The sequence below is a fragment of the Gobius niger genome (genome assembly GCF_951799975.1).
Source record: "Gobius niger genome assembly, chromosome: 5".
In the NCBI taxonomy this organism is placed as follows: domain Eukaryota; kingdom Metazoa; phylum Chordata; class Actinopteri; order Gobiiformes; family Gobiidae; genus Gobius; species Gobius niger.
The window spans coordinates 31,392,640-31,416,524 of NC_136856.1; the positions used below are offsets into that span (position 1 = coordinate 31,392,640).

A 23,885-nucleotide genomic window follows, 5' to 3' on the forward strand; every position below is an offset into this window, starting at 1 on the left:
ATCGGACCCGTCCTGTCATCAAATCCGATCCAATCCGATACTCTAAAAAAGCCTGAACGGCTACCGATACCGATACTGAATATCGGATCGGTACATCTCTATTAGTCACAATATACAAATAAAGTATGAAATGCACACATTCTTGTCCTAGCTATTAAACATGAATATGCAGCGCCCCCTGCTGTCACAGTTCAACTTTGACACGTCTAGAAGCACCATACACAGGATTATTGACAAGACTATTAAAAATCGGCGGTGCATGTCGGCATTGGCCAATCAAAATCCCCTAAAATCAGCATACCTTAGGAAAAACAATGATACATTTTGTGATTTTGTGTCTGCTGAAAAGATGATAAAAGGCATGACAAAACTGACTGCGCGATAATTAAAGTAATTGCCGGTTATTCGAGTGCTAAGATTCATTAGCTGCAGCCGTAACGTCATCCTCATTCCCAAAAGTGAGCTGCTGCATTGCATTTGTCTATGGCACAAACCCAGATGCATCTTGTGACTCATCCTCGCCGATCTGTACGTGTGACGATGGGAGAATTCCACAGCAGCCAATCAGACCCCTGCCTTTGGAGCTGTTGCCATAGCGATGCCACCGCCACAGCAGCAGCAGCAAGAGCGGGGCTGTTTTAGCTGAAGACAAAAAAAAAAGTGCGAGACAATCAGCGGCGTGATCCTTATTAGGGACTTGATCAATGTGACAGCCACTTAAAACCGATCCAATCTGAGGATCTACAGTTTTGGAAAGACTTGCTCTTTTCTGATCAGCTTTGGAATGACGTAAATTCAGTTTAGAATAAATATGTCCAAGAGTTGGGACATTTCGATGTAAACTGCTAAACTTACACAAGACAGAAGCTTTTCAAACACAGTAAGAGAAAGTTGAGATCTAAAGTTGAAGCCAAAATGAGGTACAATTTCTTTTCAATTTTCTTTCTCGGAAAACACCAGATAACATGCACTAATGTTTTCCTAATTTCAACTATTCCTGATTGTGCCTAACCTGAACCAGACAAAGGGATGGCACACTTTGCTACTTTGGTGCTTTTAAATTATAAAGAGTGGTTTGTAATAGTGTATAAAATGTTTTATTATATGTTGAGTGTTTACCAAAGCAGCACTAACTTCACTTAACGGTGCACTTTCCATCTTTTTATGTAAAAACAAAAGTTGATATTCGTGCGTATTTGACCTTTCAGTGACCAGCGGCTGTACCGGTGGTTATCACAGTGCCTTCGGTTTCCATCCTGGTGGTTCCTATGATGCTTCAGGATCAATTTTATTTTAGTTTTTTTTAGGATATACAGAAATGCAACGAAAAAGCAGCAAAAAAGTAATGAAAAAACAACAAAAAAACAAACAACAACACAATCAAAAACTTAAGGCAAAGTGACAAAGTTACAAAAAAGTGACAAAAAGCCGAGTAAAGCCGAACTGAAGAAAATGTGTTTGGCTCAAGTGGGGGTTAAGAGGTTAAAGCAGTACTAAGTAACTCTTCCCCCTAGAGGCCATAAGCGCAACTGCAGGTGTAGTAGCAAGTTACTATTTTTTAACTTCTTAATTGTCTTGGAGAGTAAATACTACGCTGACAGGAAAGGCAAAGGGACAGAGGGTTACTGTGCAACCAATTATACAATGGAAATATTTTTTTTCACTCAAACTTGGCTGTAAATACTGTTTAAAGTGACGTTAGCCTTGCCCGTTAGCATGTTAGCTTCTTCTTCGTGATTACATTAGTGTGTATTGCTTTCTCCGGTCCGGTGACAGTCAAGTTGCAAACATGGTTTTCTGTCCAGAGACACCAGGGGGAGATGAAAGACCCTCCAATCATCTCATAAACATTTGTATTATTCCCACAGGGACTACGGAAAGGATTTATTAAGGTAAATAAGTTACTTAGTACTGCTTTAATAGTGCCTCATTTAAAGTGACAGTCAGATACTACAGTCTTAAAGGTACACTGCGTAACATTTTGAACTATACAGTTGCGGCAAAACAAATCACGATCCTAATGATACAGAAAATGCTGGTACTGCAGTGTGTAATAAACGAATGGATTTGGATGAGAAACTAACCTGTTTAAATCCCATATTCAACTGCCTTTCGTCACATCTCCATGGAGACGAGCTGGAGACGTACCCACTCCCAGTAAAGTTACAGGGACTTTACTGGGCGAAATTCTACGCGGTGTGGCTTAAAGTAATATTCAATAACAATATTCTTTATAAAGTCCCCGGGGCTCTCACTTTGACCAATGAGACGAGCTTCCCGTGAGCCGGCCTGTCAGGTTCAATCAGCAGGGGAGGGGGCGGGAGCTTGATTGTTCACTTTTGAAAGTTTGCTCCCACTCTCCTCATTTTGCAAACTGGGAGTGGAAGAAAGAAATATGAAGCACTGCAACATGATTTGATATGTTTGAATAAAATAAAATGAATGTAAAGTTGACTCAATACATTTTTAGATTAGATTTAGTCTGCTCAATTTACATGGCTCTTTTGGTGGCAAAGCTGGATTAAAACTTAAAAGAATGGCTGGACAAAATCTTGACATAAAGTTGGGGTTCCAGATTTTTCCTGCACATACTGTGACATTTTTTAATTTGGCTCAAGCTCCTTTCTACCTCTCACAATTCCTTCTGCATGGCTGAATTGTTCAGGAAAATTGTTTATATGCACGTTTCAAGCCTGTATACAGCTTTGAGCAGTGAAGAAGGGGGGCCACCAACCCCCAAAATTAAATTTCACTAACTTGGCTTCTACTTCCATCTTCTATTGCTCAATAAAAAATAGTTGAAGACCGTGCAACAAGATCAGTTTTCTGCTGTGTTTACAACGTACTCTGTGGTGGTAAAAACATATTCCTTTAAAACAACAAAAGGTCAGCCACCCCAGCTTTAAAGTAAATAACATTTTCATCTAAAACTAAATTGAAATATGCTGCCAAAGTTAATGCTGGAGTTTACTACATTATCTAAGTAATCGCAGCCAATGAAATCGTAACTTAAATTTGATCATGATTAATCTTAATAGTATAATATTAAAATTAGCTGGCAATAGGGCTGAATGATGATCTCAACAAGTCCGTAGTCGTGCACGTTTGGCAATTTTTCTAAGATAAAGTAAATTTTGTACTTTTCAGCAATAACTGCATTGTGAATTGTTCATTGCAATTGTTCAAAACTGAATTTGATTTGATTTTAACATACTTAAAACACCAGAATGACGGTCTGCCAAAGTAATTGTTATCATAAAACTAGCTAATGTAGTCGTCTGTGTTGCAAGAAACCAAAACAATATGATTGGATGAGTGTTGAGTTCTCATACATGTTCCATACGGCGACAGCAACAGGCCGTACGCGGAGTTATTTTGGTTTTGAACTTGACCTCGCGAAGCTATTTGTGTTTGCTGTTGGTACACAACATACGGTTTCCCCAAGTTTGTTTACAAAATAGTATTTGGTCGTAATTCCTGGAAGTACATAAATGCAATCTTCAGACTGAGTAGAGCTTTAAGAGACTCCTTGAAAGTTTCCCGTAAAGTTGTCTAAAGGTCACTCCATGTCGCCGCTACATTGTTTCATTACATAATTAGTAATATGATTATCGCCGCCAGTGGAACATTGCTGCATCAACACCCTGGTAATATATAACTCGTGTCCCCCACCCTCTCCTGGCCCATTTACCACGGTCTATAGAGGGTATGCATGTGACGTCACAGTGTTCGTAAATGCAAAATGCAAATATTGAATTTAAATTTTAGTTGCATTTTTTGTCTATTAAAATGTATCTTTATTGCACATTTATAAAGACGGCTACAGCTGACAAAAGTGCTTTAGCAATAAATTCAATAGTCAGTGAGGCCATATCAAATAAATATTTGTGATTTAATTTTTATAATCAATCCATAAACACGTTGCACTTGAGATCTTACGTCTGAAATATGAACTGCTGAACTAATTCAAAGCATCGCACGCATTTCAGAACATGCTCGAGGTGTAGACTACATGTTAAGTTGTGCACTGAAAATGTTACATTCATATTTGCCCTACATTTTGGTAATTAGAAACATTTAAATGTTATTGTTTTATGTGATTACAAGCCACCGACAACGGACCACAGTATTCTTTGCTTTAGATGAGATAAACCCAAAATAATGTACAGCCAGAAAACTGCCTCCATGCTGCGTAATAAGACACTTTCGGTCGGAATGCACCGATATCTAAACCAGTATCGGATATCAGCTCGATACTATGTGCTGCACCCATGGGCGCAGCTCTCAGCTGAGCAGAGCAACAAGCTGGAGAATTCTTAAGTGTTGAAATACTATACTCTACACAGACATAAGTCAGAGTCTGTGCTGGATTTAACCAGTGATAAATGTTCTCTCACTGTTCCGCAGCGCTGGGGCTGCAGTGTTTACAAGACAAGCAGGCTAATGCTGCTAACTACCTTCTAACGATTCTGTCGATAGTTAGCTGCTTCATGCTTAGGGGCTACTGCATCTGCAAAGCTAATCAAGCGACTAAACAGCGCTCAGACAGAGCTAAATAAAGAGAATGTTCATATTGGGCAACATTTAGCAGCACCAAAAATAATCAAAATCCTGTACTTGCTAAGTTGCTACACACAAACACACGAGAAAATCCTCTTGGAGCTGTAGTATGGTTAGTGCAAAAGGAAGCCAATCTAGTAGTTGTAATCAGCTAATACATATCTAAATACAACACAGCCCACAGCACACATGCAGACCCCTGTGTCTGCATTAGGGATGTCCCGATCAGGTTTTTTTTCCCCCGATCCGAGTCCGAGTCATTTGATTTTGAGAATTGCCCGATACCGAGTCCCGATCCGATACCTAATAAATTGTTTTAAAAATTAAGAAAAAAAACTATATTATTCAACTTGTTTTCACTCATGGTTTTGGATATAGAGAGTAACTCTACTTTGTCTGTTTTTCTCAAGTAAGCAAGACTATTAGTCTTTACAGTGTAATATAGTTTTACACAGAGAGGGTGATCTAAAATCCCATTCTTTATTAAATGTGTTTGTTGCACTGCAATGTAAAAAACTGTCTGGCAGCACAGAAAAAAAACACAGCAGTAATGTGGCCAAACAGTTAAATAACAATATGTTTGGCCAAAAGCTAAATGTGCCATGTTAAAATGATGAGTCTCTTTAATAAGTAGATATAGGGTGACCACATTTCCCAAACCGGGACAGGGTCGAGGTCCGCGCGCGCAGTGCACCGTCCACCGAGCTGTGCACGCGCGCCGTTCATCGTGGCTTGAGCGCGGGTCACCTACTGTGGGCGTGTACAGAGTGCGTGTGTTTGACTAAAGGTTTAAGACAACCAGGAGTGACAACAAGTGCTTCAATTCACCTCCTGAACGTAGCGCGGGGAGAAGTGAAGAGAGGAGGCAGTGGTTATCAGGTTATAGAGACGAAGTTTCCCCTCGTCTTTCAGCGTTTGCGCACGTATGAGCGCAGCAGGCTCGTCTTTGTCCACTGACTTTTAAACATCTCCGCAGAAATGCGTGGAGCGTCTCTCTGCTCAGTGGGGTCTGAGTAGGCATGGTTTAATCACATGTAGCGGTAATAGCGATAAAAACAGCTGTTTGCTTCTTCTTACCGCTCTCTCCGCGTCTTCCCGTCCGTTCTCTCTCCTCTCTCCTCACTTAGCCTACAGTAAACTCTGCACGCGTTATGGGAGATGTTGTTATTGTTCTCCTGCGCTGGCACTTGTGTGGATTTGGGGATTTCTCAGACGAAGGAAGGACACGGACTGAGCGATGGTGCGAGTGGTTTGACGCAGCAGGGAGTGAGTGACAGAGGCGCTGGGCCAGGGGGAGAGGACAGAAAGTGGTTCGCGGTAGCTCGAAATCTGATCAAAAGTAACGAGAATGGACATGCATAAATATCCAAGTCCTGATCGGGAGGTGTTGTCCGATTCCGATCGAGTCTGGAACCACATGATCGGGCCCGATTTCCGATCACGTGATCGGATCGGGACATCCCTAGTCTGCATGTGTGCTGTGTCTAACCCCTGCATCTGCATGTGTGCTGTGTCTAACCCCTGCGTCTGCATGTGTGTTGTGTCTAACCCCTGCGTCTGCATGTGTGTTGTGTCTAACCCCTGCGTCTGCATGTGTGTTGTGTCTAACCCCTGCATCTGCATGTGTGCTGTGTCTAACCCCTGCGTCTGCATGTGTGTTGTGTCTAACCCCTGCGTCTGCATGTGTGCTGTGTCTAACCCCTGCGTCTGCATGTGTGTTGTGTCTAACCCCTGCGTCTGCATGTGTGCTGTGTCTAACCCCTGCGTCTGCATGTGTGTTGTGTCTAACCCCTGCGTCTGCATGTGTGTTGTGTCTAACCCCTGCGTCTGCATGTGTGTTGTGTCTAACCCCTGCGTCTGCATGTGTGTTGTGTCTAACCCCTGTGTTTTTGGACATGGGCTGTTATGTCTCTGATGCACAGTGTGGACTTAGCCATTTCCCATCATTTCCATCTTTATAAATCAACAAAGTGAGACCCAAGAAACAGATCTGCAAAACAATAATAATGAAATCTATGGTATTGAATAAATGAAACAGCTTAAGTACATTTCTGATATAACTTCTCTTTATACTTTATTGGAAAGTTTACTCAAGTAAATGAGTAAGTCGGTCGATAACCTAAGTATGTTTGAAGAAAATGCCTCGTACTTGTATCTGTAATTGGAATCGGTGAGTTCTCGAATGAAAGTTTTCGTATCGGTTTGGGAAAAAGTGGTATCCTTAGTTTCCGGCTGTTCAAATATGACATAAAGTTACTGATCGCTCACTGACTGCTATTTCAGAATCTGTGTGATCTGTATGATTGTCAAATGAGTCATTCTTCATCTCCCCCTGCAGTCCGCCAAGCTCAGGGAGAGTCAGCCGGATCTTAGACAAAGGCAGAGTCGAGCTCCATCTAATGCAACCTTCTGTTTGTTTACCACTCTGTTGGAGCATTGGGAGCATGTTTGGAATGATATGACACAGTGTATAGTCAGGTTTATCCCTATAGCTCTGTTGTATCTCCAGCATCAGTGTGCCACGCATTCATCCTCTCTATATTTAGCCCCATCAGAGAACAAACTGGATTATTGTGAGTTTATCGTACTGAATGGATGCGGAACAAAGATTTAATAAGACTTTGCGGCCAGACGTGAAGTAATCGTGGTTGTTATTTTGTACCACGCTGCTAATCAGATGCCATTGCAGGCGAATACCAGTCCGATACTAGGCCATGCTGTGCTAAATTAGCTTTCAAAGTGGAAAACAAAGACCGTATTGCTTCCCGGGTGTTTATTCTCTGACCTAATTTGATCAATTTGAAAACAACTTTTATTTCCGGACATTTTTTGTTGATAAGAGAAGAGGCGTTGTTTTTTTTTTTTGCTTTGTGCAAGTCAATGATATTCGCAGCATCTTTTCGCTCAAGCTTTGTTTTGGTGTGCACAGATCACCGAGCTGCTGGACGACGACAAGTGTGAAGCCGAGTGTGAAGAGCTGCCTCAGGACGGAGAAGACGGCTCCTCCGAATCGCCACAGCACCCCAGCCCCACTGCCAACTCTGCTGACAGGTACTGATGGAACAGCCGTCGATCAGCCGCTTAATGTCTGCGCTCAAACGACTACGGTGAACGCTTAGCCGCGCCATTGTTGGACACAATATCCATATCACAACGTGCCACAGTACAGTCGTCTCCAGGAGGGAATGCTGATTGTCATAGACTGTGGCGATTAGAGAAGCTTGGAGAATGCTGTATTAATTCAACAGTCGGTAGCCTTCTCCAGTCTCCAGAGACATGCGGACCCACACACACACAGGACAACATTATCAGCAGGAACACACAGATCTGCTCTGAGTTCATTACAGCGCGTGCTCTGTCCTAAAGAGAGATTTACGTGCGGTTACCGGTTTGGGCTTCATTTTACTGATTATCAGGTCAATAATAACTCCAGTCAAAATCTGCCTAATGTTCCGTTATGTAAGACACACATGTAGGGATGTGGCAGTGCATTTGGCAACATGGTGATATTGTGATAATGTTTATGACAAGATCAGGCTTTTGATGGTGTCATGCATTAATGAGGCTGTAGCTGCTTTCATAGTCAAGTTCCACCAGACCTGAATTCAAATGAATGAAGCAGAGATGCCCCAATGTAGCTTCTTTGCTTCCGATGCTGATACTTGAGCATCTGCTCATTATGATATCTAATATTAACCGATACCAACAAAGTGACTGCTGTGAGAGAAAAGAGTGAAGGATCCTCGTTTCTCCATTGTGAGATCAGTAAAATCTTATCATTTCTTGCAAACAAGAAGTATTTATCAATTATTTATTATATTAAGGAACAACATAAGACTAGAACTAGTGTAGACTTTTCTACACTAAATATCCTTGGTTATATGACAGGCTTTAGGTTGCATAAATATGAACAACTCACAGAAAATGATAATTTTCAACTATCAATAATTACAACATTTGTATAACAAATATGTCATTTCAGTTATTCTTTAACAGCACTTCATAAACTAAAATACAAACACTTGGCCGCTCCAGCAGTGGACAATTTCATTTTTTACTCTAGATCAGTGGTCCCCAACCACCAGGCCAGGGACCGGTACCGACGTGACGTATTTGCTACCGGGCCGCAGAGAAGTGAAAAAAAAAAAAAAAAAAAAAGTAGCATTTTCTCCTATTTCTCTTCCACACGCTAGTTAGCTCGTATATACGAAACTCCAGATAGAAAGTCTCTCTACAAATCCTTTGGACTCGAGTTCATCTGGTTTTATTACAGACAGAATCAGCCTCGTGCAGCTGAATGTGTTACGCGCAGCTCCAACGTCTTTCTGTCACCAGCGCCGCTGAGCGTCTGCTCTCTCCCTTTCCCCTCAGCTCGCGCTAATTCTTCCAAAAGTTCATTGCGTTGCAGCCTCACAAGTCTTTGTCACAACCTTTCACAGTTTCAGAGGACAGAGAGCCATATTTATCCCGCTGCGAAGCGGACACACAGAGAAAGGGAGAGGAGAGATTGTGCCGTGGCCAATTGTTTTGGGTTCTGTACCCGTCCGCAGCAGGAAAGGGTTGGGGACTCCTGCTCTAGATGACCCAATCATAGTTTCTGTCCCAGCTTTGATTAGTAGCTGCGGCATTTTGCGCAGATATCAAAGATGCGAAGGTTAAAACAAACTCTGCCATTGAATTCTCCAGGTTCTGAGCATGTCCATATTCACTTAGATTTAGTTGGTAAAAGTTTTTTTTTTAAACTGTTACCAAAGCAGGTAGCGATTCAGTATCGGATATTTGGAATTGATGCTTCTTGATACTGTATCTTTCCAGTATCGGCACTGATATCTGATACCAGTATCAGATCGGTGCACTCCTTGAAGTGAACATTTGCAGAGGACCCTGAGTAGCACCTGAAGCACCTCAAGTACCACCTGTGGGAGGTGTACCACAGCTTTAGATGATTGAAGGTCCAGCCCTGTGGTTCATGCTCAGGTTGATGTACATCTGATATACCGGTGTGGGATATTATGCCGACACCATGGAGTTTCCAGGCATCTGAATCAGATGTGTCCAAACCAATTCACTGATCCTTTGCCAGGCCATGTTTTTCCAACCCTTAGATGTTTGCTCTGTGCGGCTAATGCTACCGCTAACACTCACAACAGCTTGAATAGAGGCTCTGCATAATCTAAAAACGACAAACCACAGAGGAATGATTAATGTTAACCTTTCAGACTACATTACTCTGATTGAACAATGTTACGGAATACGTAGCAGAATACATTGTAAGGCAAGTCTTCCTAATTCCGTAATGAAGCCTTCTCTCCAACACGGACTGTGTGCCGGCAGTAACCCATGTGTGAGCCAGTGAGCGTGGATTAGGGATTACTGCTTAATCATCTTAAAGGCCACTGGGACAGGGCGCAGCATGACCCTGACTCTGCACTGCAAATGACTGTGCGCCGTCACTCTCCAGTCACATGACCCTCGGTTTCCACATTAATGGAAACTGACCTTGGCCTATACGGCGAAGGTTGTGTTGTGTTCGTCTTTATGTGCCAAGATACGAGGGTAAATGTTTGTGGTGATAATGAAGGGCACGTGTCTGTAGCCTCGCAGCGTGGGGTAATGGTTTTACACGGTAATTCCCTGTCACTGGTTTGACTCCAGCGTCGAGTGACCTGGTCTTACCCCAGTCACTGTCTGGTCAGGGGGATTAATGGTGTATTTGTAGACGCTAAACGCTCAAGTAGCACAGGGTAATGCTCTTCAAATATGGATTTCAACAAAATGGGGAAAAACGCATTCTCTACTTTTCCCCTACGTTTTTGTTGTAAAGGCTCATTTGTATTAAAAAAAAAGGCAGAAGGTATTTTTAAAGAGGGAAGTTTGTTGATGAGCTGCAAGCTTGGTTCCAATTATGTCTTATGGGAAAAATTGATAATTATTAAAAGGCGACATTTCATACATAATGTTTGTGTTTGTCTTTTAACAGACTGCTATTAAATACTGCACAAAGTAAAAATAGTTGACATTCCAGTGTTGTTAAATGTGACTGTAGCGATATTGCAGTTAAACAGGAAGTTTGCCGGTTTGTTTAAAACGGAGCAGGTCGTATGCGTCTGCGCCTGAAGAGCAGCTACGTTGTAACAAAATGTCTGCATTACCGAACGATCCCAATGCTCAGCCGGACGATTTATTGCATTTACTGTTACACTATATGGCTTGAAATGGAAAGGGAGCAACATATCACAGAAAGCCTTTCAAACCTTAAAGGAATAGGCCACCGTTTTTACATACTGAGATATTGACGGAAGTGAGCGGGGGGAAGTCTTTAGGAGTTACTGCATGGACGGTTTTGCTCCTCGTATCATTACGCCTCACAATATAGTCCCCCTTTTTATCTGCTTATAAAATCGACATGCTACATTTCTGTGTAAATATACTTCGCATGAAAAAACTTCACGTAACTTTATTTAAATAGGGAACACGTGGAAGAGCTTGGTAGCTTCTATCGTGAGCTTTTTTGGAGCTATATGACATGTGGGAGAGGCTGCGTATGTGCTCCGTTTGCCTGGCAGAGCGCACGGACAAAGACCAGACGGGGATATATTAACTCGACTAAAGTGAGGTAAGAACATATCTCAGTATGTAAAAACGGTGGCCTATTCCTTTAACTGAGCTTTTAACCGTGTAATAACTTTGTCCCTTGGCAGTAATCCAGGATTAGTGTTTCACTTCATTTGTTTTGAGTAATCCTGTTCACTTTACTCATTTCTTCCACTTCAGAAGCGTCATAGAGGGAACACAGAACTGTCCCCCATATTCATTTATACAATCCCTGACCGGATTTGTTCTGAGCAGTTCTGTGCTCAAAGTGTGTCTATCACGACACCATTGCTATTGTAACATGCCATTAACTAAAAAGTGAAATCTTTTCCCCCTTCACTATTCTGTGATTTGTCATTCCTTCTGCTGCCTGCAGAGGGCACTCCAGGCCAATTCAAAACCCTGACCAGCCCGCTGTCCCACATATGCTGTCTTTTCTTTACATAGACATTATTTCAAATATGAAAATGCTGAGGTGCCCAAAAGTAATGTTTAAGCTTCATCCATGACACGCTCTTTTTGAAAGCTTTTTCCAGAACAAGTTCCTGGAAGTCATCCGTGGTGTGTGCTATTAGCTGGGCCTCTGCATTTCTCCGTGAATGTAAAGTAAATAGTTGACTTTTCAGTGGCCTTGTGAAACTCGTGACTCAACATAACCTCGGAGGAGTTGTTTGTCTGGATTTTGACAGACAGCGGAGTGTGTCCCTTTTGGCCGGGTTAGAATTCTCTTCACAGCCGCTGCCAGCCGCCTCAAAAACAGTTCACACGCTGACAGCTTCTTCTCCTTTCATATCTATAAATACGCCTGGGGACTTGAATCTCAACATACTTCCTCATCACTTGCAATTACTCAGCTAATCCCTCCGTGTCTGCTGTCAGATGTAGACACATAGACTTATTAATGGGGAAAATACTGTACTCGTTTTTTAATAGATAGACCCGTTTATCGCTGCATTGTTGATTTGTTAGCTTGTTGTAAGCTATAACTGGCAGCTTGCATAATCTTTTTCAATATTGATGATTCCTTGAGGGTGGTCAACTTTACAACACGATGAAGTCGCCGAGGTTTCCAAAAGCAGATTTATATGTCACAATTATGCCTGATAAGTCTATTCTAGCCTTTCAAACATTTTGCGTTTACTTCATGTAGACTTTACTTTGAGCACATATTAGATCAAACAGTTCATTTTGCAGCCCTACCAGTTAGTCACGTTTAACCTCACCCCTCAGCTCAACTCCTCCTCAAGAAGCTTCTTTCCCCGTTGTTGGCACGGCAGTGGAAATGATGCACCACACTGAAAGACGGATCCCTCAACACGAGGATTTGCATGCCCAAATATAAAACAATCCCAACGGACTGACCAGGTCAGACCTGCTGGTTTCACGTGTTGCTTGCACCTGTGGGCGTTCCAAAAGTGGCTTCTGTTTCATTTTGCGGTTAAAATAAGCCTTGACTGACGAGCTGGAAATGACATGCAACTTGTTGTGCTCTTTAACATTTTACAGTGTTGTCCCATTATGAAAAACAAGCCTGGAGTTATTTGGTTTTATTCATGCATGGTTGAGTAAATCTGCATATTCAGGCTATATCCATCTCAACACGTGCTGTTCCATCTGATGTCACAATTTGGTCCCTATTTCTCCAAGAAGTGTCTGTGCGCCTTCATGGATTTGTGTTGATCAATGCAAAATTACCTTTGCCACTTAGTCCAAGTGCCTTCTGCTAGTAACGTTGCCTTTTTTATGACTTTAGTGAGTATAAAATGGGACCCTTTGTTAAGCTGCGCAGCTGCTCGATTCTGCCAAAGATTTTGTTCATCAAGCATGATTGGTCTTCTTGGGTGTAGCGTCTTCTCGCAGGTGTCTGTTGTTTTTATCCGTATCCCGTCAGACTGATGCTCTGTTGTATTGGAGCAGATTGAAAAAACAATTTATGGGAACAAGCGTGAATCTATTGTAAGGCTGCACAATATATTGCAAAATATATTGTATTGCAATATTAGGTGATGCAATATTCATATTGCAAAGAAGCCATAATGTATCGCAACATCACTAATTTAAAGTCTTGGCTGTTTTAGTTCAACATTTCCTAATTTTGTTAGTTTGTTGAAGTGTTTTGATCCTGATTTTGTGTTTTTTGCTGACTGTGTTTCATTTGAATGGTACATATCGTGTTGAAGTGGTTTAGTGAAATATCGCAATAATATCATGATCGCAATATTGCACCACTGTATCGCAAGTTACTTCCGTGTTGTGCAGCCCTAATATTCTACCATGTTCAGTTCTAACGCTAACTGGTGTGCATTATTTTCATACAGTATAACCGCACACCGTTAAATCACTGCTATATCACACCGCTGCGGGCGTCACCGTAGCAACGCATAGCACAGCTGGATCAGATAAACTGTTGGCTGGCAGGTGAATGAGAGTGAATGCTGCGGCTGCGTGCCCGGTGGACACCACAGGTTTCTTTCGTCTCCACTGCGCGGTGGTTCACAGAGAAGTGCAGCTTGACTAAAATGTGTCGCAGCGAGAGGATGGCTCACTCAGCGACTACTGTTCCAAAATAGTTATGATAGTTCAACACATTCTGGAAAATTGTTATTAAATGTTAAGTATGTGACTCTGCGTTGTGCAGTAAAGTGATAGTCTGTTAGATTGCAGAATGAGCAAAGAAACAGATCGATTTCAAGAGCAAACAATCAAGTCCGCCCCTGACTGGACCTGAATGCCACTCCTAGCTTACAAAATGAGGACAGGCTGGTTTTACAGAAAAGCTTGTTTATAGAAAAAAATATGATTATGTAATATTACTTTACGTCAAATTGCAGGCCCAGGCGGTCCATTATATGGAATCTATTACATCTATTACAGACTATGACTTTAAAACTCTATAATGCATTTTAATTTTCACTGACTACTGACTGCTAGCATTAGCCATCACTAACTCAACTTCATAGTTAGTCTTTCACCTGCTCCTTTGCTGGCAGTTCTGCATAACTTCATTAACTCCATCTTAAAGCAAAAGGCAAAATGGTGTTTTTAGGAAGTATAACGTCCCCATGACACACACATACCTGGAGTGGTGTTTTGAGCTCCTTTAAGTCATGTTTCATGTCATGAGCTGTAACAGGTGTGTAGTGTGAGTTATGCCACACATAGATATAAACAGAATATAGGTCAGCACAACGACATCGGCTATAGGTGCTCTGTGTATCGACCTACTTCTTGTAGTGTAATGTTCCATAAAACTGTCACGAGAACAGCTCCATTAAAGTTTACCGGATACGACCACACGGCTATAAATTTCTAAGGAAATATCGGGCTGGATTCTTCAAGCCCAGGATTAATATAGGCTGTGTTTTATTGACTGTTTGGTTGTGTTCAGAGTGTAATCTGATACACCTACTGACCCAGATAGCACCAGTTACACACACACTATCGCTTCTCTCTCTCAGCTCTGATAAAACTAGGTTCTCTGTTCTATTCACTGAATAATTATACATATATATCGATGCAAATATGCAAACCATCAATGTTTAGTATTTTCCTCTAGTATTTTTCTTTGATAAAAATGATGAGATAAAAGATGAAAATGATCTCCAAAGTAAAAAGTTTAAAGTTGGCAGCAAACTCTGTCCAAATAAACCTGTAATGCACACTCCTGAACAGTAGGTGGCAGTGGGTTCGGCCCGATTGTTTTGCCGCACGCGAGGGGAATTTGGGGCTGGATTTAGATGTTGTGAAACTAAAGCAGCAAGGTTGATTTTTTTTTCAATACCAGGACTTTCTACAACTAAAGAAATGTGTTTTATTCTGTTAGTAAAAGCTTTCTACTGTATATGGAATACTTTATTTCATGTAACTGAAAATAGATACAGACGACAACGCGTCATAGAAGGGGACATAGCCTAGCCGAGGGGGAAGAGAATCATTCATTGGAATCACAATTTTTCACTTTCTTTCGCCATTTTTTTTACCAACTTTAAACATATTTATCACACACCAGTAAAGTCTAAACTAGGCCCATATGTTTTTTTTCTTCACAGTAATTTGTTGAGAATTCAGTTGAAGCGAAAAGCGGCACTAGCAAACGTAGCACGAAGCTAACATTAGCTTCGCTAGCTTCCTGACTAGCATCGTCCGTTTTAAAGGAATAGGCCACCGTTTTTACATATTGAGAGATGTTCTGACCTGAGCTTATACGAGTTGTTGACCTGTTTGGTCTTTGTGCGTGCGCTCAGTCACACAGATGTAGTTAACATTTAGCTACTCCCAGCAAAGGTAAAGCTCCAAACTGGGGTGAGTTAGAAGCTACCAAGCCGTTCCATGTTTTCCCTATTTAAATACAGTTATGTGATCCTTTACACGATCCAAGTCTAGTTACACAAAATGAAACATGCTGATTTTCTAAGCGGATAAAAAGAGGCACTACATTGTGAGGCGTTATAACACCTGGAGTGCTTTGAAGATGTTACAGCGTGGATGTCGAAGTACTCTAGGATATACAGTGGGGAAAAAAAGTATTTGGTCAGTTTCACATAGACATTGTATTGGATTTTGCCCAAATACTTTTTTTCCCCACTGTATCTCAATATGTAAAAAAGGTGGCCTATTCTTTTAAGTATTTATGGGCAGTTGAACCACTTTGCTCCTCACCAAGTCTTTGTACTTTTATTTAGTAGAAAAGTATATTCATATTCAGCATTTGTTAAAGTAATGGTGGAGAAAGACATTTTTTCTACTTCTTTGCTTTCCCCCTCTGGCTGCTTCGAACATGACCATATATGGGCAATTCCACACTGTATCCAAACTGTATCTCTGACCATTTTACTGCTTGGGACAATCTCCCCTATTATGTGGGACGTTATTCTTCGAGCTTTATAGCCCCGTCAGTGTCAGCTCAGACTCTAACTTGACCTGACATCACTGCCTATTACCACATAGTTACCAAGTGGAGCAAAAATTCAAACCCCCCTCCCACTCGATCGCAATTGGCCGTGGAAAACCATTCCCTCTTTGCCACTGGCTCTCACCTACAGTCCCTCCTCTCCCCATTGGCCCTCCCAGCCGTCCCTCTGCACCTCTTCTATTTGAGCAGTGTCGAGGATGTTTACCGCAGCACTTTGCTTGCTTCCCCTCTCCCTCTCGCCGACACATACACACTCACCCTGTACCACAATGCACCCGAGTTACACTCCTGCCTCTCCGCAAGATTTAGTACCAAGGACGCTGCTGACTCCTCAGCGCGCTCAACTGGGATAACTGGATGAAGAAGGGGAGAGCCATACTTGATGAAAGAAGCAAGAAATCGTGCTGTGAAAAGTCAAAGATACTGCGTGGGGAGCACTGCTGGATAAATACTGGACGCGGAAGCAAAGATTAGAGAAGATTTTTTTTTTTTTGACATTCAAAAGCCAAGTTAAAAGAGGACAAAGACGTGAAGATAAGCCGCGACAATGAGAATGCCCTGTGACATTCTGCTGCAGAGGTAAACACGAGGTTATGTAACTTTGGGGCTGCCTTGAGAATTTGATAATGCATGAATGAGTACAATGAATGAAATATGGAGGCTACGCATACAAAAATATGCGGTGGGACTTTATCATATGGAAGGAATTGGACTGTGTTTGTGTTTATTGCATTGCTGTGTTTAAAAGCCAAGTGGTAAAAAATGTAAAGAAAAGAGGTCATGATATTACTCAACATCTTATATTATGTAATCTATTCATGACACAGTAGCTGCCCAAGAATGTGTCTGCGATTGTTTCCCACTGTAAGGGAGCGGACATTGATTTTTCCTCAAAGACTCTGTCAGATATTTAGAATGATTTATCTTTGGCAGAGTTGAATATGTTCTAGTACAGAGTTGTTATGAATGCAGGAAGGTAGGAGTCTCGACAGATTTTTAATGAACTGCTGATTAGCTTATCAAGCATGCACGCTAACAAGGCCAATAGAATGAGGTCAGGCTAATGATATTGTCAAAAAGAGAGTTAATGCAATCACTGGTCTGAAAGGGATGGTTACAGTGACTTCTAAAGGACACTGGTGCCCAAAGATCACAGTTTTCTATATTGTAATGGAAATACAGTAGATGAATCGCTTTATATTATAAAACTAGGATGGCAAGTTTCATTATAATCTAATCACAATTTGTGAGACTGCGATGAGTTGATTGAATGAGAGTCCTTGGCGAACCCCAAAAACGACCATATCCATTGGGTCTAGTGTATTAAAGCTACTAACCTTGAAGGCTCAGTCCTCACCCAACATGTTCTGTAACGTGTGTGATTCTTGTATGATAAGAATCACGTATTACAGTCCTCTCTCCAATGTTAATGCCCGGACATGTTTAAAATGTGCGTGTGTAGAGTAATAGAAACTCTAGTGGTGTCAGTTATAGGGATGTGGAGGAGTGTCGCGCTCAAGCCATCATCTGTACCGTGTTGTTTAAGCATTGTTTGGCTGTCACCTCAAGAGGCTTAGTCAGCAGCGAACAATCAGCGGTGCCACAGTCACCTTGAAAAAGCAATCTGATTACTAAAAGTGACTGAATTAGATTACAAGTGGCTTTATTAGTTGCATAAAGCGGCTGCCGACTGTTGTGAAGTGAAGGTTTTGTCCATGTAAAGCTACCGCTGTTTGAGTGCGGCGACCACCAGTGGGCGCTACACCACTGTTGTTGATTGATTCCGATTCAGATCAATGCGCGACTCACATTCACCTCGGGCTGTGGCTGAATCAAGGCAGTTTCCTTGAAGATTACGACCCGTGTCTTGCCTCGCATCATGACAACGATGCACATTAGTCTTCCTTCTGCTTTAGTCGCAGCGGTCTGCTTCGCCTCACCTGGTGTAACTTTGTAACTTTGACTGTGCTGCAAATCCACATCTTCTTCAAATTTGACGTGAGTGTTTTTCAAGCTAGAAAACGCTGTGTAGCCAGAACAGTGTACAACAAATCTTAATATGTCATCTTTAGCTGACACAGACTCTAAATAGTGACGTATTTCCATCTCTCTCCGCCGCCATGGTTGTTTGCGTTTGTGTCGGGAGTCGTCCTGACGCTGAAAACATGACTCCCCGAGACGCAAGAAAAGAAATAAAAGGAATATGTATTTTAACTGTGGAGGATTACCAAATAGGAGTAGCTTTGATTACGGTTTTGAAAATAGTTTTATAGTTCGCCCGTTGTTATCGTAGCGCACTACCAAGTAACTCGCTACCGGCATCACTGCTAACGGTTGACCTGCACAGACGACGGCTTATGAACTCTACGATGAAACTCCTGTATGACTGAGAGCTTACTCAAACATTACATATAGATGTCAAACTAGAATGACGTATTTTTGACGGCCCTCCCTTTCTCAAAGAAGTGTGAAGCGCTTTAATTTCATTTTAAGATTTATTTTATGAAGCTGGTTTCTTGCTATTGGAAGGATAATCTATCAAGTAACTGCAATGAAATCAATGTTTGTTTGTTTTGTTTGTTTGTTGTCACTCTTGCAGTTTTCTATATATAACTGTGTCTTTAACTTTGACCTCTTAAATAATACCAATCTTCTCAGGATCTTATCATGACACTGCAGATTCTATTTAGGCATCGCTCTCACGGCACAATTTCCTTCTATAATTCTATCCTCTCTGCGTATTAGTCTTGCTGAGTTTGTTTAATTGGCTGTTTTGGCGGTGGGATTATCTGCAGAGCTTTTGGCTTGGAGCGCTGTAAATGTTTACTGTTCTTCGGCACAGACAAGAGCGGTTTATGAGACGAAGCTTAGAGAGGTGATCTGTGCTTACGTGCCAGCAGGCCTCACGCCGAGTAAGAGCATTTGCCGTATTTGAAGTGATATATGCAGACAACCTGGGGAAAAGGCGACAGCTCATCTGCGGCGTGCTGACACATTAGCGGAAGTGTGCGCAGACCGCAGAAAAACACTGGTCTCAGATAAAACGACTTCAGAGGAATAAAAACTAACCTCTGTAAACAGCAGTAAAGCAAACTTATCTGTTAATTTGCTCTTGTACAAATGCCGCCGGAATGATCGTGATGTTTCAAGGTCCCCCAATGTGCGTTTCCTCTCTGCCTGTAGCCTATTGTGTATCGCGGAACATATGTCTTTGTAGCTCAGAGCCTTCAGTCACAAAGGAGTCAGATCAAATATTCTCTTTACCGCGGCGGGCTGTGGAGATTATGTAATGCAGCCCCAGTTCTGAGCTTTGTGCCGGGGACTAGGTTTAGCTTGCAATAGGGCTGCTCGATTATTGAAAAAATAATAATCACGATTATTTTTGTCATAATTGAAATCACGATTATTCAAACGCCTTTAAAAAAAAGTATATCTTTATTTTATTTATTTATTAATCAAAACACTACACTACATTTTCTGTTTTCTGAACAGTCATAAAAGTAAAAATGATTTCAAGTACGCCTTGATTAAGGAGAGGTCCCTGTTTCACACCTGCCCCCTGCTGGCCAGCCCTCACACCTGCGCAAGCAAACTGAGCAGCGCGGCCTGATGACATCATCACACAGCGTTTGTTTTTATGTCAGGCAAAAGCATGAGCCATGGCACGTGAAAAGCGAAGGGAAAATAATCCCAGCACCCTGAAATAATGCAAGTCTGCTTTGCAAAAAAAAAAAAATGGAAAAAAATATTGATTTTTTTATTATTATTTTTTAAATAAAATAAAAATTATAATCGATTTTTTGCGATTATGCTAATTTGGTAATCGTTTACTGTTGTAATCGAAATCGTAATCGAATTTCAATTAATTGCACAGCCCTAGCTTGCAATGAGGAGTATGAAGTTGTGGACACATTATAGTGTATTTGAGTGCAGAAAGTTGAGGTCTTTAGGTGAAGGTTTTCATGTAGTGAGCTCCACAGTTGTGAAACAGACGAGGCAAATTAGATGACACCATGTTTAGTCCGTGCTCTGGAGACTGTCAATAGACTTGGCCAGCTGAAATATACAAAAGCAAGTTTATATGTAGAGCACAATTCATTCACTAGAAGGCAGATGAAAATCAATCCATGAAACAAAAATATTAAAGCATATCATTCATTACATTAAAAGTGAAGAGTGCAAAATAGAATCCTTTCAGTGTCATATGCACCACTAAAAATAACTGTTGTCTGCCTGGGTTTGAAGAACATTGTCCGAGTTGTTGCCGGTCTCACATCTTCATTAAGACTGCTCCAGATTTTAGCTGAAACACTGGTTCTGGGATCAGCAGGAGACCATTCCCGGAGGCTCTCAGAGTTGAGATGGTTTGACTCTCGCATATATGAGATGTAGTGCCAGTTCAGTGACCTGAACACTGGACTACTATGGTCATATTTCCTGGTTCTTGTCAGGACTGGAGCAGCAACGTTCTGGATGTATTGCAACTCTAACAGCTCGTTTAGAGAGGCCAGTGAGCAGGCCGGTACAGTAGTCTCACCCACCGGAGACAAATGCATGGATCACTCTGCTTTAGGGACTATATCTTTGCTTTTGGCAATGATAAAAAAAAAAAAAAAAAAAGCTGCTGATGTTATTGCTTAAGTTCAGGTCTGAATCCATGATTACCCCTCGATTTTTAACTCTCTCTTTGTCTCTGTGGACAATTTTAGTTCAGCCTGAGTTTAACTGGAGAAAGTTGCTTTGCATCCACTGAACTGTTTGATGCAGTAACAGTGAGTCTGCAGGCCCATGTACACCTTCCATCAGTGACATGTAGATCTGTCATCTTCATAGTTATGGCAAGACACAATTACGCTCTTTACTAGCTGACCCAATGGAAACATGTATAGATTGAACAAGAGGAGTCCAAGTATTGACCCTTGAGGAACCCCACAGGTTGGGTCTGGAACTGTGTTATTATGTGACTTGTGAACCATCAGAAGGATTTTGAAACCTATTCTTGGCACCGGACCTCACTGAGCCGCATCCGCTCAAAAATGAATACATGATCTTGCCTCGGTGACTCAAAATTACAGATGCATCTTCTCTTAAATAATTGAGCTATGACCACATTTAACACAAACTGACAAACTTTCCCTTAAAGTTGCAAAAGTCTGTATTATTCCCTTTCTTTTGCAGCCCTTGTGTGGTAGTACAGCGACTGAAAACAAATCCGTCAGACTTTGCCACTCGGGTCTCGTATGAATAATTGATGATATCGATCCGCCGACAGCGCCGTGTGACCGGGCACTTGAAAGGCTCTTAAAGGTTGCATAAGTCCAGCTGCTGTCTGTTCCGATCACATGAATGTGACCCCCCTCACAGTGGCACCACACGTCTGACTTTGGCCCCAGTCTCAAGCGACCTTGAAGTTATGTAAACGTTTGGTGTTTGCGTGCCGAGATGCACGGACACGTCTCCTCCCCGACAAACACTTCCTGTGCTCCAAAAGAACATCGGAGAACAATGCCGTAGTCTAAATAAACAGCTGAAGTGGCGCGGTGCTCTCGAAGTTACTGTGGTGGTGGCTTTTATAGTGAGTGATTCAAGGTTTTAAGGAACAGGTCTAAAAATTCCTTCAAGGTTTTGTATTTGTTGATCAAGGTTGCTCGTGGTCTTTTTTGTCTCCTAGCAACAATGTGACGCCACATCATTCCAATGAGGAGGGAGCCGGATGGTACATGATGTTCTAACCACATTGTCCTGTCTGTGTCTCTCAACAGCTCTCACCTCTCTCCTATATCCATCCTGCCCCGCGACTCTGCGCAGTAAGTACACAGCAAACGACACATGCAGTATGCAAAATAACAGGCCGGCACCACTACTTACTCTATTATTCATATAGTCAGAGGTGGGTGGATGGCCAAAATATTTACTCTCGTGAGTGTAATGTTCAGTATTATGTCCTGAGCAAATATAACCTAGTACTACATTCCTTTAGATTTAATCACTTCCAAACTGGGCTCACACTTGTTCCTTGCCTGTTGAATTTGTTTGGTTTGGGGCTCAGAAGAAATTTAAATAGTTTCATCAGCGGCTCTGATCTAGTTTTTTTCTCTTTTTTTTTTGTCTCCCCGTCCATTTATCAGTTGTTATTAATTTACAACAATTTCCCTCTTTAACTGCTTTTTAAATCCACACCCTGTAACATATCACCCAATAGATCGAATAAATACAGGCATTCATGTTTATCAGAAATATTTTTCTTGTTGATAAATATCTAAACAATGACCAAACAAGCAGGTCTTTCTTTGTGTGAGCGGCTCAGCTCTCCTTAGAGCTCACTGTCACCTCACTGGGACGGGACGTCTCCTGCTCGTCTCCGTGGAGATGTTGACTAAAGGCAGCCAAATATGAGATTGAAGCGTTAGGTTCACATCCAAATCCATCCTTTGATTTTCCCACTGCAAAAAAATGCATTTTCTGTGTAGTGCTTTTGTATTGGCAACAGTAGAATCCACAATGTTACACAGTGTGTCTTTAAGTTTTCATCAGCAAGCCATAATGTTAACAAAACAATAATGAAATATAGTACATTAACATGGCTGGCAAAACCTGTAATCAGAGTAAATGGCTGCTTAGGACACAAGGCACACAACATTTATTTCAAGTAATATTCAAAGTATTGTATTGAAAACTGCAGTACGACGCTCAGCTGCATAAAGTAAATAAAACAATGACATGTCATCTCAAAGGAAGTTTAAGTATTTGTTACCCAAAAAAATCCACCACAAGCACAAAGCTCACTCGACTGGTGTGAGGGCCTCAAATCAGTTTTTCAGAGTCTCCAAATTTAACAATAGAGAAAAATAAATAGTTATACAGAAATGGTGAAAATATTTGCAGAAATTTGCCCTTTAATGCAGCGTTGGGGCTGATTTCCCAGAGCAGAGGTGAGGAGACTAGAATGGGAGCTGTGTTTTGATTAAGAAGCCTAAACCTGGAGAGGTATTTGCATGGCCCGGAGCTGTTTTGAGTTCCAAGGACATGAACCCGGCATCACATGACTGTCACTCCCAGCTGGATCACAGCATGACATGGAAAACTCAGAGTCACCGTGGAAGAAGGAGTTCAAGTCAAACACAGATGTGGGTAAAATAAACTCACTAATCTGAGTGTGAAGGGTAACCAAAACTGTCACTCAGGTTAAAGTAATGCAATACATCATCTCTGGACATGATACAGAAATGAGCATTGGCTTAATTTAAAGACACAAAATCTCTTCCACGCAGAGAAGCTGTGGGGCTGTGGTTGTTGTGAGATTAATGCGATCCGCGGCTGGATGTGTCTTTAGAAATGCCTCCGCTCTGTTGGAAGGCTGAAAATCTCCTAATGAAAGGTTAGGTCGGCTCTTTCCCAGGCCCAGCTGGAAATTAACACAGCAGATCTCGCAAGTCTATTTATGGTGCCTTTGTGGATGGTTATGTAAATGTAACATGGATTAACTATAATAAGTACAGTGCACATGAACTAAAAAGTTTGAGTCTTTAGAGCCTTCCTCTGTTGCTTTCAATACATGAGTTCTTCCAAATGCCTTGTTGTGTTGACTATTTGACTTTGCTCTCAAAATATTACATGATGATATACATGAACAAAGGCTGCATGTGAAGGGCTCTAGAACTTGGAAAAACCTACTAAAAGAAGAAAAGTGAGGCTGATAATCCCCTGTTCATCAGAGCGGCTAAAGATGTCTGAGTGGAGTCAGAGAGGGCTTTACCTTTTATAGGCTCCGCTCTCCTCTTCATGACCTTACGTTTGGGCATAACTACACTCAACATGA

The 23,885-nt window shown here is 41.6% G+C and overlaps 1 protein-coding gene across 3 annotated transcripts in view; it reads left to right on the forward strand.

The window, feature by feature from the left end:
• fam13b (family with sequence similarity 13 member B) overlaps nt 1–23,885 on the forward strand; it is a 73,147-nt gene that overhangs the window by 31,550 nt on the left and 17,712 nt on the right. For all 3 annotated transcript variants that reach the window (XM_079557248.1, XM_079557250.1, XM_079557249.1), the window contains exons 7-8: nt 7,490–7,611; nt 21,829–21,873. In XM_079557248.1, the coding sequence (XP_079413374.1) occupies nt 7,490–7,611; nt 21,829–21,873 (167 nt within the window). The remainder of the gene's footprint in view (nt 1–7,489; nt 7,612–21,828; nt 21,874–23,885) is intronic.